Source organism: Colobus angolensis, unplaced genomic scaffold (genome assembly GCF_000951035.1).
Source record: "Colobus angolensis palliatus isolate OR3802 unplaced genomic scaffold, Cang.pa_1.0 Scaffold546, whole genome shotgun sequence".
Taxonomy (NCBI): Eukaryota; Metazoa; Chordata; class Mammalia; order Primates; family Cercopithecidae; genus Colobus; species Colobus angolensis.
In genome coordinates this window covers 904,881-917,505 of record NW_012118999.1, presented here as the reverse complement: position 1 = coordinate 917,505, position 12,625 = coordinate 904,881, and the positions used below count along the sequence as shown (strand labels likewise).

The window sequence follows — 12,625 nt, the reverse complement described above, 5'->3', positions numbered from 1 at the left end:
GATGGTCTCGATCTCCTGACCTCGTGATCCGCCCGTCTCGGCCTCCCAAAGTGCTGGGATTACAGGCTTGAGCCACCGCGCCCGGCCCCCAAACTTCTTATAATTAAATGCAATCAGGGAGATACAGCAAAATAAAATTAAAGCTTTATTCAAACAGAGGGTAAAAGTCAATTAGAGGTTCCTGAGAAGAAAAAAAAAAAAAGAAGTTCTAATATCTTCAGTATTAAGTCAATGGTGACAGTAGCTAAAGAGTGAGCAGATCTAAAACTGTCTCAAGCACAGGCCTCATATATCTGACAGTAAAGAAGGTCTGCTTTAGCCATAACCATATCTAGCCACTGAAACAGGGTTCCCTGAGGGGGCCACAGGCCCAGTCAATGAAAGAACCACAGCCCACCATCACCAAAGAGAAGAAAAAGGGCGTTCCTTGATGAGGAACAGAGATAAATGTTACTATCTCCTTATATCTTGTCACACAATAAGAATTCATCTGTTTGATGAATTAATGTATAAGTGCATTATTTTTCTCCCAAGTGTAATAAAAGGGAATGATTTACTGCCAAGTTGCCATCTTCATTGCAACTCTAACAACCTCTTCCCAAGAAGTTCTAGAAACAGAGCCTGGAGGATCCAGTCAAGTATGGTATTGTCAGCAATGTCCACTCCAGACTGAAGTGTGCAAGATATGTTTCAGCTTCACTCCAGAATTCTTCATTATATACTAAAGCTCAAGTATGGAGTTAGAAAAACAAAAGGAGCCCATGAGGCACCAAAATGTCATAAAGAAACATGTGGGGCCAGGTGTGGTGGCTCACGGCTATAATCTGAGCACTTTTTGGAGGCCAAGGCAGGATAATGGCTTGAGCTCAGGAGTTCAGGACCAGCCCAGGCAACAAAACAAACAAAGCAAGATCCCGTCGCTACTAAAAAACAAAAACAAACAAAAATGAACTGGGTGTAGTGGTGTGTGCTTGTAGTCCCAGCTGCTTGTGAGTCTAAGGTGGGAGAATTGAGGACTGCTTGAGCCCAGGTGGTTGAGGCTGCAATGAGCCATGATCACACCGCTAGACTCCAGGCTGGGTGACAGAGAGAGACCTGCCTCAGAAAAAAACAAAACAAAGAAACAAGTGGGAGTTCAACCCACACGTGGGAGCCCTAAACTCACTAACCTTAGCATTTTTCAGTCTTATGGTCTGTTTCCTGAAAAGGCCAGAAACCCAAGACCATGTATAAATAGTCCTCAGGAACAGGGATCAGCAAACTTGGATTTCAGTCTTAGTTTTGCCCAGTGACCCTTAACCTTTCCCTGTTTTAAAGAGCCCCATCAATGGGCAAATTTGATGACTTCTGCTTCAGAAACGATGATTCAATTCCAGATGAATCTATTTCCACATGGCTGCTTCCTAGACATTAAAACTTTTTAAAGCTATATTCCACGTTTTAGGGAAACATCAATTCAGATGTTGGAAATCAAAAAATACTCAGATTCATTGAAATGACATTCAAGAAAAAAAAATACTCAGATACTGTAAAGAACTTAAAAGTCCACTAATACATATCATTAAATATAAAAAGTGAGAAGATGAAAATAGTTATCAAGATGAAAATCTAAAGCACATTAAATGAGTTACATTTTAGACATCCAATTATATCCATATAGACAATTTACCTTATATACAGGATGAAGTTAATATACCTGGCCCCTCAACTATTAACAACCTATTAACATAAAATTGTAGTCATATTTATATCAGTTAATAATGAGAAAAATAATGACAACATACCTTACAGAAGGAATTGGTAAACATTTCCGTCAAAGGCTGTGAAACTGCTAGGTGTGTATCTTCTGGGCTGATCTTAAAAACTGTCTCCAAGCACTGAATTGCAACTTAAAATAAATTTTAATAGTAAAAAACAATTAGCAATTTAAAAAAAAACAAGTTTTTTTTTTTTTCTGATAGAACTGCAATGTATGGAAATTCAGTATTTTGATCACAGAACATAAGGAAAACATTGGTTCAGCTGCAAAGAAATTTGTTTATAGACTAGCTATCGAAGGAAAACACACTGATTTTCCTTCTTCCTTCCTCCCCCTCGCACTCTCCCTTCCCCTTCCCTTCCTTTCTTTCTTTCTTCCTAATTTTTTTGAGAGGCAAGGTTTCGCTTTGTGGCCAGGCTGGAATGCAGTGGCACAATTATAGCTCACTGTTACCTTGACTTCCTGGGTTCAAGGGATCCCCCCGCCTCAGCTCCCTTAGTAATTGAGACTATAGGCATGAGCCACATGCTAACTGTTTAAATTTTTTTGCAGAGGCGGGGTCTTGCCACATTGCCAGGGCTGGTCTCAAACTCCTGGGCTCAAGTGATCATCCTACCTCAGCCTCCCAAAGTGTTGGGATTATAGGCATGAGCCACCACACCTGGCAACAACTTGATTTCTTATTCCTCACTTAAGGAAAAATGTTGTCTAGAATATAATTTCTCAATATATGTATTACATCATATTCTTGTTGAAGGCTACCAGAAAGAAAGAGCAAGTCATTAATAACAACAACTTAGCCAAGTGTGGTGGGTTACGCCTGTAATCCCAGCACTTTGGGAGGCCAGTGAGAGTGGATTGCCCGAACTCAGGAATTCAAGGCCAGCCTGGGCAACATGGAGAAATCCCATCTTTACCAAAAATACAAAACATTGGCCAGGCATGGTGGCGCACACCTATGGTCCCAGCTACTCGGGAGGCTGAGGTAGGAGGATTGCTTGAGCCTGGGAAGAGGAGGTTACAGTGAGCCAAGATCTCACTACTACACTCCAGCCTGGGTTGAGATCCCATCTCAAAAAAACAAAAACAAAAACAAAACAAAAAAAGTACTCTCACTACAACCCTAAAATATTCTCTTTTTTAAAAAAAAATGTGAGAAACCGAATTCTCCATTAATTAAAAACACTAATAGTAACAGAACATAGCCCCCAGCACATAGGAAGAAGCACTTAATATTAATCCTGGTGTACTCATGTGAAGATAGATTTTAAAAATTCATTCATCCATGCAAATTTGCCAAGTGCCTACTATGTGTAAGGCACTGGTCTAAGGTGGTAGAGAAACAGTAATAAACCTAACAAAAAAATCACTGTCTATATGATAAAGCTTATATTTTAATAAAGGAAGACAACATATATAAGCAAAATATAAAGCATGTTAAATGGTGATAGGGGCCTTGTCTATTTTTATTGTATACAAAATAAATGGTTGGTATGGCTAGGGTATACAGTGGATGGAAAGACATGGTGAGGGATTATGTTTGAAGTCTGTCATTAGAGGCCAGGTTCGGTGGCTCACATCTGTAATCCCAGCACTTTGGGAGGCTGAGGAAGGCAGATCACCTGAGGTCAGGAATTCATGACCAGCCTGGCCACCATGGTGAAACCCCATCTCCACTAAAAACATAAAAATTAGTCGGACGTGGTTGCATGCCCCTGTAATCCCAACTACTCAGGAGGCTGAGGCATGGGAATTGCTTGAACCCAGGAGGCAGTGGTTGCAGTGAGCCGAGATCACCCCACTGCACTCTAGCCTGGGTGACAGAGTGAGACTCTGTCTTCAAAAAACAAAAGAAGTCTGTGTAGATGACAAGCCACCTGAAATGGCATTTTTAAAAAGATTTAGACTTCAAGAAATGAGCAAATGGAGAGCCATTAAATAAATTAGTAAAGGAAAGTAACATAACTAAATTATGTTTAGAACTAAAAGTCTGGCAGGAACATTGAGAATGAATTAGAGAGAAAACTTGGGATTCGAGAAAATGGGAGCAGGTAGTTAATAGTTCCTCTCTACAATTACCCTTTGAGGGGAAGGGAAGCAGATTCTCATCCTGACAGTGCTCACCTTTGGAAAGGAATTCACTCCTGGCTCAATGAGATGAGAATGTACCCAAAATGCCCAGTGTATTTCCAGACAGTGTGGAGTAGATTCCCTTATACTTGTATGTGACTTTTAAAAGATACATTATGTATGAATTGCAGTCCTGGGGAAATTACCTCTGTCATAAAAGAAACACTATTACTTTCAGTAATCACAGAACAATTCTCCTTAGAGAAGGATTTAATAAGAAACTAAATTACCAATGATAAAAAGTCAAAGGGTCTTTTAGATACAAAATAATCTACTGTTTACCCATCCCTATTCTCTCCCTTTCTATTCCTACCAAGCCCTACTACTGTTGACCCATCCCTATTCTCTCCCTTTCTATTCCTACCAAGCAGTTGTACTTGCACTTAAAACACTGGGCCACAAGAAAATAGGCTCTCATTGCCACGAAGACTGCTATTTAAAATAATAACAGTAGTAATAATAAAAATAATGTATGTGGCCAGGCACAGTGACTCATGTCTCTAATCCCAGCACTTTGGGAGGCCAAGGAGGGTGGATTACCTGAGGTCAGGAGCTCAAGACCAGACTGACCAACATGGTGAAACCCTGTCTCTACTAAAAATACAAAAAAAAATTAGCCAGGCATGGCGGCGGGCGCCTGTAATCCCAGCTACTCGGGAGGCTGAGGCAGGAGAATCACTTGAACCTGGGAGGCGGAGGCTGTGGTGAGCTGAGATCGTGCCGTTGCACTCCAGCCTGGGCAACAGAGCAAGACGCCGTCTCAAAAAAAAAAAAAGTATGTATATGTATATATTTATTCTTGATAAACATCCTGTCTTCTTGATCAGATTGGTCATTTCCTATACTTTGCCATGTGGCTTGTACATGTTTCCATTATTGTACTTATCACACTGTATTATTGCACTTAAATGTTTGTCTTCCCATATTAAACAGTCTATATCTTGTTTTCCTTAAAGTCTTTTATCCCTAGCAGGGCCTACATCTTATTTGTCTTTATTTGCCAGCCAGACCCCTTTAACAGGGTCTGGCAAAGGTAGACGCTCAATCAACTTAATCTACTGCCTTCTTTGCAGTGAAAGTCACATTTGAATTTGGAGGAAATAAAAACAATGAAATCTGTGGAAGAGAGTGTTTATCTGCCTCCCCACCAAAAAAAATTAATTTACAGCCTTGTAAAAGATGGACAGTACCCAACCAAGCCCCTAGCAAAACACTAAATTATGGAACTTCAGAGCTAAACACTGACAGGTGAAAAGTCCATGTGATAACTCTGAGGTATTTTATGCCCTATGTTCTTAAGGCAGTCCAGTACACCTTCTTTATCTCTGCTGCCACTAACCTCACATCACAGATCTAGCACATACTAGATACAATTAAGTATCCCTAAAGGAAGTGGCTTTTTTTTCTTTTTTCCTAAACGCAATTCTATTTTGATAAGTAAACCTAGTTGCCAAAATGTATAGTGTTCAACAATAACACATATTTAGAAAGGCATATGATTTAGTGAACAAAGCTAACCACAGCCTTGGAACTCAAGACTGTCTCATTATCCTTATTGATCCAGGCCGAAAAAATTAAATAACCTGGGTACAACAATTTAACTTACATTTACCTCAAGATTCTCATTTATCAAAGAGATTATGACATTTGATCTTCCTTTTAGAAGAACCTATTCCTATTTATTCCTATTTAAAATAATAGACATTCAGGAATAAGTCACAAAATCTAAAGAAATATTATATATACTTATTGTTCCACTGTAACACCAAACAAAAATAGTCTGGTACTGATAGAAAAAGGTGAGTGAAGAATTCTATTCAGTAATACCACATCCCATCTGTATAACACTCAATTCAAAAGTTTTCACATGCTATGTAGCTGCCATTCACTGATTCAGATTCTCTTCACAAATATATTGGCTGCAAGGAGGCAAGTATGTCTACCAAATAGACTTAGAAACTAAGATCCAAACCAACTAAGGCAAATGCCCAAGACCATTGGATTCAGTTCAACAAATATTTATTAAGCACCTATCATGTGTCAAGAATTTTTCTAGACACTTTCAACATATCAGTGAATAAAACAGAAAAGATCCCTAACCTCTTGGGTTTACTTCCTAGTAGGGGATGGAGAGGTGTACCATAAACAATAAACAGGTAGTAAAGGGTAAGGAGGATGGAGAGTGTGGGCAGTTATGCAAAAAGCAGTTGCAGGGTGTTGTTGTTGTTGTTGTTTTGAGACAGAGTCTCACTCTGTTGCCCAGTGGAGTGCAGTGGCGCAATCTTGCCTCACTGTAACTTGCGCCTCCCAGGTTCAAGCGATTCTCCTGCCTCAGCCTCCTGCGTAGCTGGGATTACAGACGTGCGCCACCACGCCTGGCTAGTTTTTCTATTTTTAGTAGAAATGGAGTTTCACCATGTTAGCCAGGCTGGTCTCAAACTCCCGACCTCAGGTGATCTGCCCACCTTGGCCTCTCAAAGTGCTGGGATTACAGGTGTGAGCCACCACATCTGGCCCACAGCTGAAGGCTTAACAGAGAGTTCAAAGTAGGCATTACTGAGAAAAGAGATTTGAAAAAGACTTGAAGGAGATGGGAGTGTTATTATTATTAATTGTTATTAAACTATTATCTGTGAAGACCATTCCAGGCAGAGGAACCAGCCAGATCAAAAGCCCATAGGCAAGAGGATATGGTACATTTATAAAGAGAAAGCTAATATGGCTGAAGCCAAATGAGAAAGGGGAGGAGGAGGTGAAAAATATGTCACAGAAGTCAAATTATATAGATCCTTTAAACAATGACTAAGTAACATGAGGAGTCATGTTACTTAAGTCACGTTTTGAGTAGATAAATGATAGAAACTGACATACTCTGTTCGTAAAGATCCCTGATGCCTGTGTTTGCAACAGCCAACGGAGGGGCAAGAAGAGAAGCAGAGAGACCAGTTAGAGGCTGCCACACTAAAACAGCCAAGAAATAGTTAGTTCTATCCAGAGGTGATATCAGTGGAGATGATAAGAGATGTCAAACTCTAGACATATTTTGAAAGTGTAGCTGACAGGATTTATTGAATGATTAGTTACAGTGTTTGAGAAAGAGAAGAGTCCAGAATGATACCCAAGTTTCTGGCCTGAGCAACAGAAAAGATGAAGCTGCCATAAACAGAGATAGGGAAATTGCACATAGAACAGATTTTGGGTGGGGGAATCAGAAGTTCGGTTTTGGCAATGTTAAATTTGGGATGCCTATTAGACATGCAAGTGGAGATATCTACTTGGTACTTGGATATATAAGAAGACCTTCAGGAGAAAGGTCTGAGCTGAGGGCACAAATTTGGGAAACAGCATATAGATACGGGGTATTTAAGGCTAAGAAGCTGAATGATATCACCAAAGAAATGGGTATAGATAATGAAGACAAGAGGATCAAGCAGCGGATCCTGGGTACGCCAGGTCAGGGAAAAGAAGAGGAACCAGCAAAGGGGACAGAAAAGAAGCAAACAATGAGATAAGAAAGCCAAGAAAATATGAGGTATCCTGGAAACTAAATAAAATACACTGGGGGTGGGGTTGGGGGCAGTGAGGAAATGACCATCAACATTATTGGCCGGGCGCGGTGGCTCAAGCCTGTAATCCCAGCACTTTGGGAGGCCAAGACAGGTGGATCACGAGGTCAGGAGATCGAGACCATCCTGGCTTACACGGTGAAACCCCATCTCTACTAAAAAATACTAAAAAAAAAAAACTAGCCGGGCGAGGTGGTGGGCGCCTGTGGTCCCAGCTACTCCGGAGGCTGAGGCAGGAGAATGGCGTAAACCCGGGAGGCGGAGCTTGCAGTGAGCTGAGATCCGGCCACTGCACTCCAGGCCGGGCGACAGAGCGAGACTCTGTCTCAAAAAAAAAAAAACAAAAAAAATTATCAATGACAGCTAATAACTCAGATGAAAGCTAAGAACTGATCATTAAATTAAACAACACAGAAATCACTAATGACCTTGATGAGAGTGGTATAGATTGAGAGAGAGAGGCAAAGGCTTAATCAGAATGGGTTTAAGAAGAATAGAAGGAGAGGGTTTGGAGAAAGCAAGCATAGACAATTCTTTCAAATGGTTTTGCTGCAAAGGGAGACATACAATTAAGCAGTAATGGGTTGGGGGTAGTATGGTAAAATAATTATTTGCTATTTATTTTTGCTTTTTTGAAGAAGGGAGAATAATGGTAAGTTTATATTATGATGGAAATGATCCAGTAGAGTATGTAAATTTTATAAGATAAAAAAAAAAATAACTAGAGTGATATCCTGGAGTAGGTGAGACAGGATGGGATCTAGTATACCAGTAGAGGGGTTCCATTTAGAAAGGAACGTGAATAGTCCGCCTATGGTAATAGCTAGGCAAACAGGCAGGCAGGCCGAGTATGTGAGTGCTGTCATACCCAGCTATTTTCTTATTATTTCAGTTTTCTTGGCGGAGTAGAAAGCAAGGTAACCAACTAAAAGTGAGGACAGTGAAAGAGGTTTGAGGGTTTGAGAAGATATGAGAAAGTGTTAAAATGGTCATCTAGGAAAATAAATGTACGAATGAACTTGGAACAGAGAGTGTGATTGCCTGACAGCATTAAAGGGCTGCTTGAAGTTCAGAGCCATGAATTTCAAGTGGGACTAGTCAGCAAAGTTGTGTGTTTTGCTCCATCTATATACATGAGTGGGTGTGAGTAGGTGGGCACAGAGTAGGTAGAGAGCTGGATTTAAACAAAGTTGGGCTTTGCAAGAAAGGGAAAGAGTTACGAGGGAATAACTGTAATTATCAACCATGGAATTTAAGATGAGTAACAAGAGGTGTGGGAAAAGGTGAGGGATGAACAGACTGGAGGTATTGGTTGGGTCAAAGAATAGCTGGAGTAGGGATTCTAGAGGGAGTGAGCTTGGAAGGATAGGCAATAGTAGTCAGGAAGTGAAATGTTTTGGACAGAGATTAGGGGAGGAATGCAACTCTGGTAATGATTAAGTCTAGGGAAGGCTTTCTCAATCTCTACATACTGACCTTTTGGATCAGGTAATTTCTTCTTGTGAAGGGCTGTCCTGTGCATTAGCAGCATCCATGGCCTCTACCTACTCACTAGATGCCAGTAATACTAGCCACCCCCCTCACCCAGTTGTGACAATCAGAATGTATCCAGATACTGCAAAATCATCCCCGAGTTGAGAACCACTGATCTAGAATATGATCAAGTGTTTGAGATCACTGGACGAGGTCAAGAACTGAGAGCCAGGGAACTAAAATAATCATCTATCAGTATATTGCAATTGCCAAGAACTAAATAGGAGTAGTGCTAGAGAGAGTGACAGTGAGCAGGAACCACAATTAGTCAAGGAATGAAGCAAATGTCAGTAGATGACAATTGAGGAGTAGGTGACATAATCTGATGGCAAGACAAAGCTGATGATACATCAGCTTCACAGTAGTGGTAAAGCTGGTATAAGAACTGAGGCTTCTTTCCCAGGGCTTTTAAAAATGTCTAGAAGGTGGGCAGACACCTCCACATGATTTCATGTTCGATTAAATTAGACTCACAGAGTCAAAAATAGGGGTCAGTCAAAAACAATTGGCACCCTTTCTGACTGCCATATATAACAAACAGCTGAAGGCACATATTTTTGGCTGAATACCATCCTAAAAATAGGACATAACATCTTGGTTTTTTTAAAAAAAAAAAAAAAAACCCTCAATTTTCTTTCTGGCCCTTAAAACTTTTATGCTGCCTTTGATTAGAAAAGAAACATTTTTTCTTAAATGACTGCATTTATCTGTTTGCTACAGAGCAATCATAACTAACATTCTCCTTAGATAACCAATCAACTGTATCTTCACATAGTCTAATCATCAAGGAGAACAAAAAGACCTTAACATTAAATGGACTGATGGTAATGTTCTCCAACTGTGCATCACCTGCTCCTCTCACTGCCACCTGGAAAGACATCATCTAACCAGACTGCAAGCAGATTTAGAGCAAATGCCCAATTTTCATCTCCACCTCCTAAAAGCATATTCACAGGGAAGTGCTTGTTGAAATTATAGAAGCAGTTTCAAGATGGGAAATTTAAACTATACTGTTATTTATTAAGTTCTTCCAAATGCACTCTTACTGCAATAATTAAGACTTGAGGGCTGGGAGGGCTGGCTCATGCCTGTAATTCCAGTACTTTGGGAGGCCAAGGTGAGTGGATCACTTGAGCCCAGGAGTTTGAGACCAGCTTGGGCAACATGGCTAAACTCTGTCTCTACAAAAAAAAAATAAAAAACTTAGCCAGGTGTGGTAGTGTACTCCTGAAGTCCCAGCTACTTGGGAGGCTGAGGTGGGAGGATCACTTGAGCCCAGGAGGTGGAGGTTGGAGTGAGCCGAGATCGTGCCACTACACTCCGGCCTGGGTGACAGAGCCAGACAGACTCTGTCTCAAAAAATAAATAAATAAATAAAAGACTTTAGGCCACAGGGACACCAGATTCACTGAACATCCACAAACCCATCTTCCGAATTCTACCTTGTTATGGTTGTATTGAATTTAAATTTTGTAACACATAAACATGAAGAACAAAGATGGTGTCGAGGAAACACACGATGCCATCACCTACGTCCTGTTCAACTTTACAGATTACTGAAGCCAATATTAAAGTTAATGTAAAACACAGGTGAAATGCTCTCATTTCAAGTTCCAAATTAGGCACTGGTCAGATCTTACTAGTGGTATAATTATTAGACTTTTACATAGTGCTATTAAAATGACTTAGGTATTTTTATATATTATTTCTAAACTGGATGCTTTCCTATTAGGAAATGCAGACAACAAGATCTTCAGAGTATTAACCAGGCTTTAAATCTCAGCTTTATCACATATCAGCTGTGTTATCTGGTTATGCTATTTGGTTTCATTTTCTTTTTCTTTTTCTTTTTGAGACAGGATCTCCCTCATGGCCCAGGCTGGAGTGCAGTGATGTAATCTCAGCTTACCGCAGCCTCTGCCTTCTGGGTTCAAGCCATCCTCCTGTCTCAGCCTTCCGAGTAGCTGGGACTACAGGCAAGTGCCACCACACCTGGCTACTTTTTGTATTTTTAGTAGAGACAGGGTTTTGCCATGTTGCCCAGCCTGGTCTCGAACTCCTGACCTCAAATGACCCACCAGCCTCGGCCTCCCAAAGTGCTGGGATTACAGGCATGAGCTACCAAGTCTGGTCCTAGTTTCATTTTCTCACTTGTTAAATGGGAATAATACTAACATAACAGTTGCTGTGAAGAAAACATTGCCTATAATGTGAACAGCATACTTCCGACGTTTAGTATTTGTTCAATAAATGAACAATAGTCCTCTTAATTTGTTGTTAAATAAAACAAGCTTCAGAAAATGGAAATACGATAACCTTATAGTCAGGTCTCTCCTTGAAAGATCAAAGAAAATTCTGATTTTTGTTACAATAGATCATCAAGTTGGGCTTACAGCTATTTTAGTCCTCGTTTATAATTATAATATAAATGAACACAAAGAGCAGATGCATACCTTCCAAACTTTCTTGTTCATCCGAGGTGTAAGTGTCCATCTGACTTTGTTCCCGTAAGAAACGAATAACTGCATAAACCAGGTGCTTGATAGATGACATTTTAGAAGCTTAAACACTTTTCCTTGATAAGAAAAATGAAAACCCTGAACTAAGTTATTCTGAAGAATCAATCAGAAAAGTCATAAATTACAAAGATGATACGGATTATAAACTGTATTAAAGGTAAAAACAAAACACAAAACTGTATGACCTTTCATCTTTTTTTTTTTTTTTAAGACTCAGGAGAGCACAAAGTATTGTGAAGGTAATTTATTACATATTTTCATTAATACCCAGTGGTATAAGAGTATGTTAAATCTTGGAATAAGTAAAAATGTCTTCAAAACAAGTACAGCATAAGCTTAGACTGTCACTGAGTATCTAACCATACAGAAATCCCCTAAAGGCCTCAGTGCTAAGTTGAGAGGCTTTCATACTGCTGACTAAAAGCTGATCTATAACCAAGCATCTTCCTCTATTTCATGGGACCTAAAAAAAGTATTAATAATGTACACTACCTACTTTCTGTAGGTTGAGAGTTATTTGACGAGGAAACACATTCGCGAAAGGTTGTTCAACTGGTGTCGTTCTTAATAAAAATGGCATTTCTATTTAATCAGCAGACATGTCAGGACATCGCTGCCCAAGTCGATGAGATACTACAAGTCGACCGGCGCTCCCTGCAGAGGCTATGCTCTCGTGGACAAGCTGGAAGCTCCCGGTCATGTTCATTCACATGGAATACTATCGCATCCAAACAGTGGCGCAGGGCCAGCCGGCATTCATGGCTGATTTCCACTAAATCGCATCATCCATCTGTTCCCTAGGTTCCCTAATTCAAAGCCAGGGTGTGGTACCCGCCGCTATAATGTTTATTATTTGTGTAGTTATTTTAAAGGCGATGTCAGCCTCTAGGCCACGGGGTCACAAGCAATAAATAAGGCCCCAGGGCAGAAGGTAAAAACAGAAAGGGTTGGGAAAAGGGGGTGCGAAGAGGGAAAGAGATGCCCAGCCTCGTCCAGGCTTCTCCCCCTTCCTCTCCCCAGAGCGCATCGAGCTACCCCTCCCTCCCGTCCTCCCTCGGGCACCCCGCCTCGCCTCGGCCCTGCCCGGTGTGCAGCGAGTGCCAGTGCGGGCCTCGGTC

At 40.7% G+C, this 12,625-nt stretch overlaps 1 protein-coding gene across 1 annotated transcript in view; it reads right to left on the bottom strand.

The window, feature by feature from the left end:
- Nucleotides 1-12,625, bottom strand: part of SGTB (small glutamine-rich tetratricopeptide repeat (TPR)-containing, beta) — a 61,608-nt gene that overhangs the window by 47,769 nt on the left and 1,214 nt on the right. The window contains exons 2-3 of the mRNA XM_011961298.1: nucleotides 11,442-11,563; nucleotides 1,785-1,888 (exon numbers count right to left, since the gene is read on the bottom strand). Of these exons, the coding sequence (XP_011816688.1) occupies nucleotides 1,785-1,888; nucleotides 11,442-11,541 (204 nt within the window). The 5' untranslated portion in view covers nucleotides 11,542-11,563. The remainder of the gene's footprint in view (nucleotides 1-1,784; nucleotides 1,889-11,441; nucleotides 11,564-12,625) is intronic.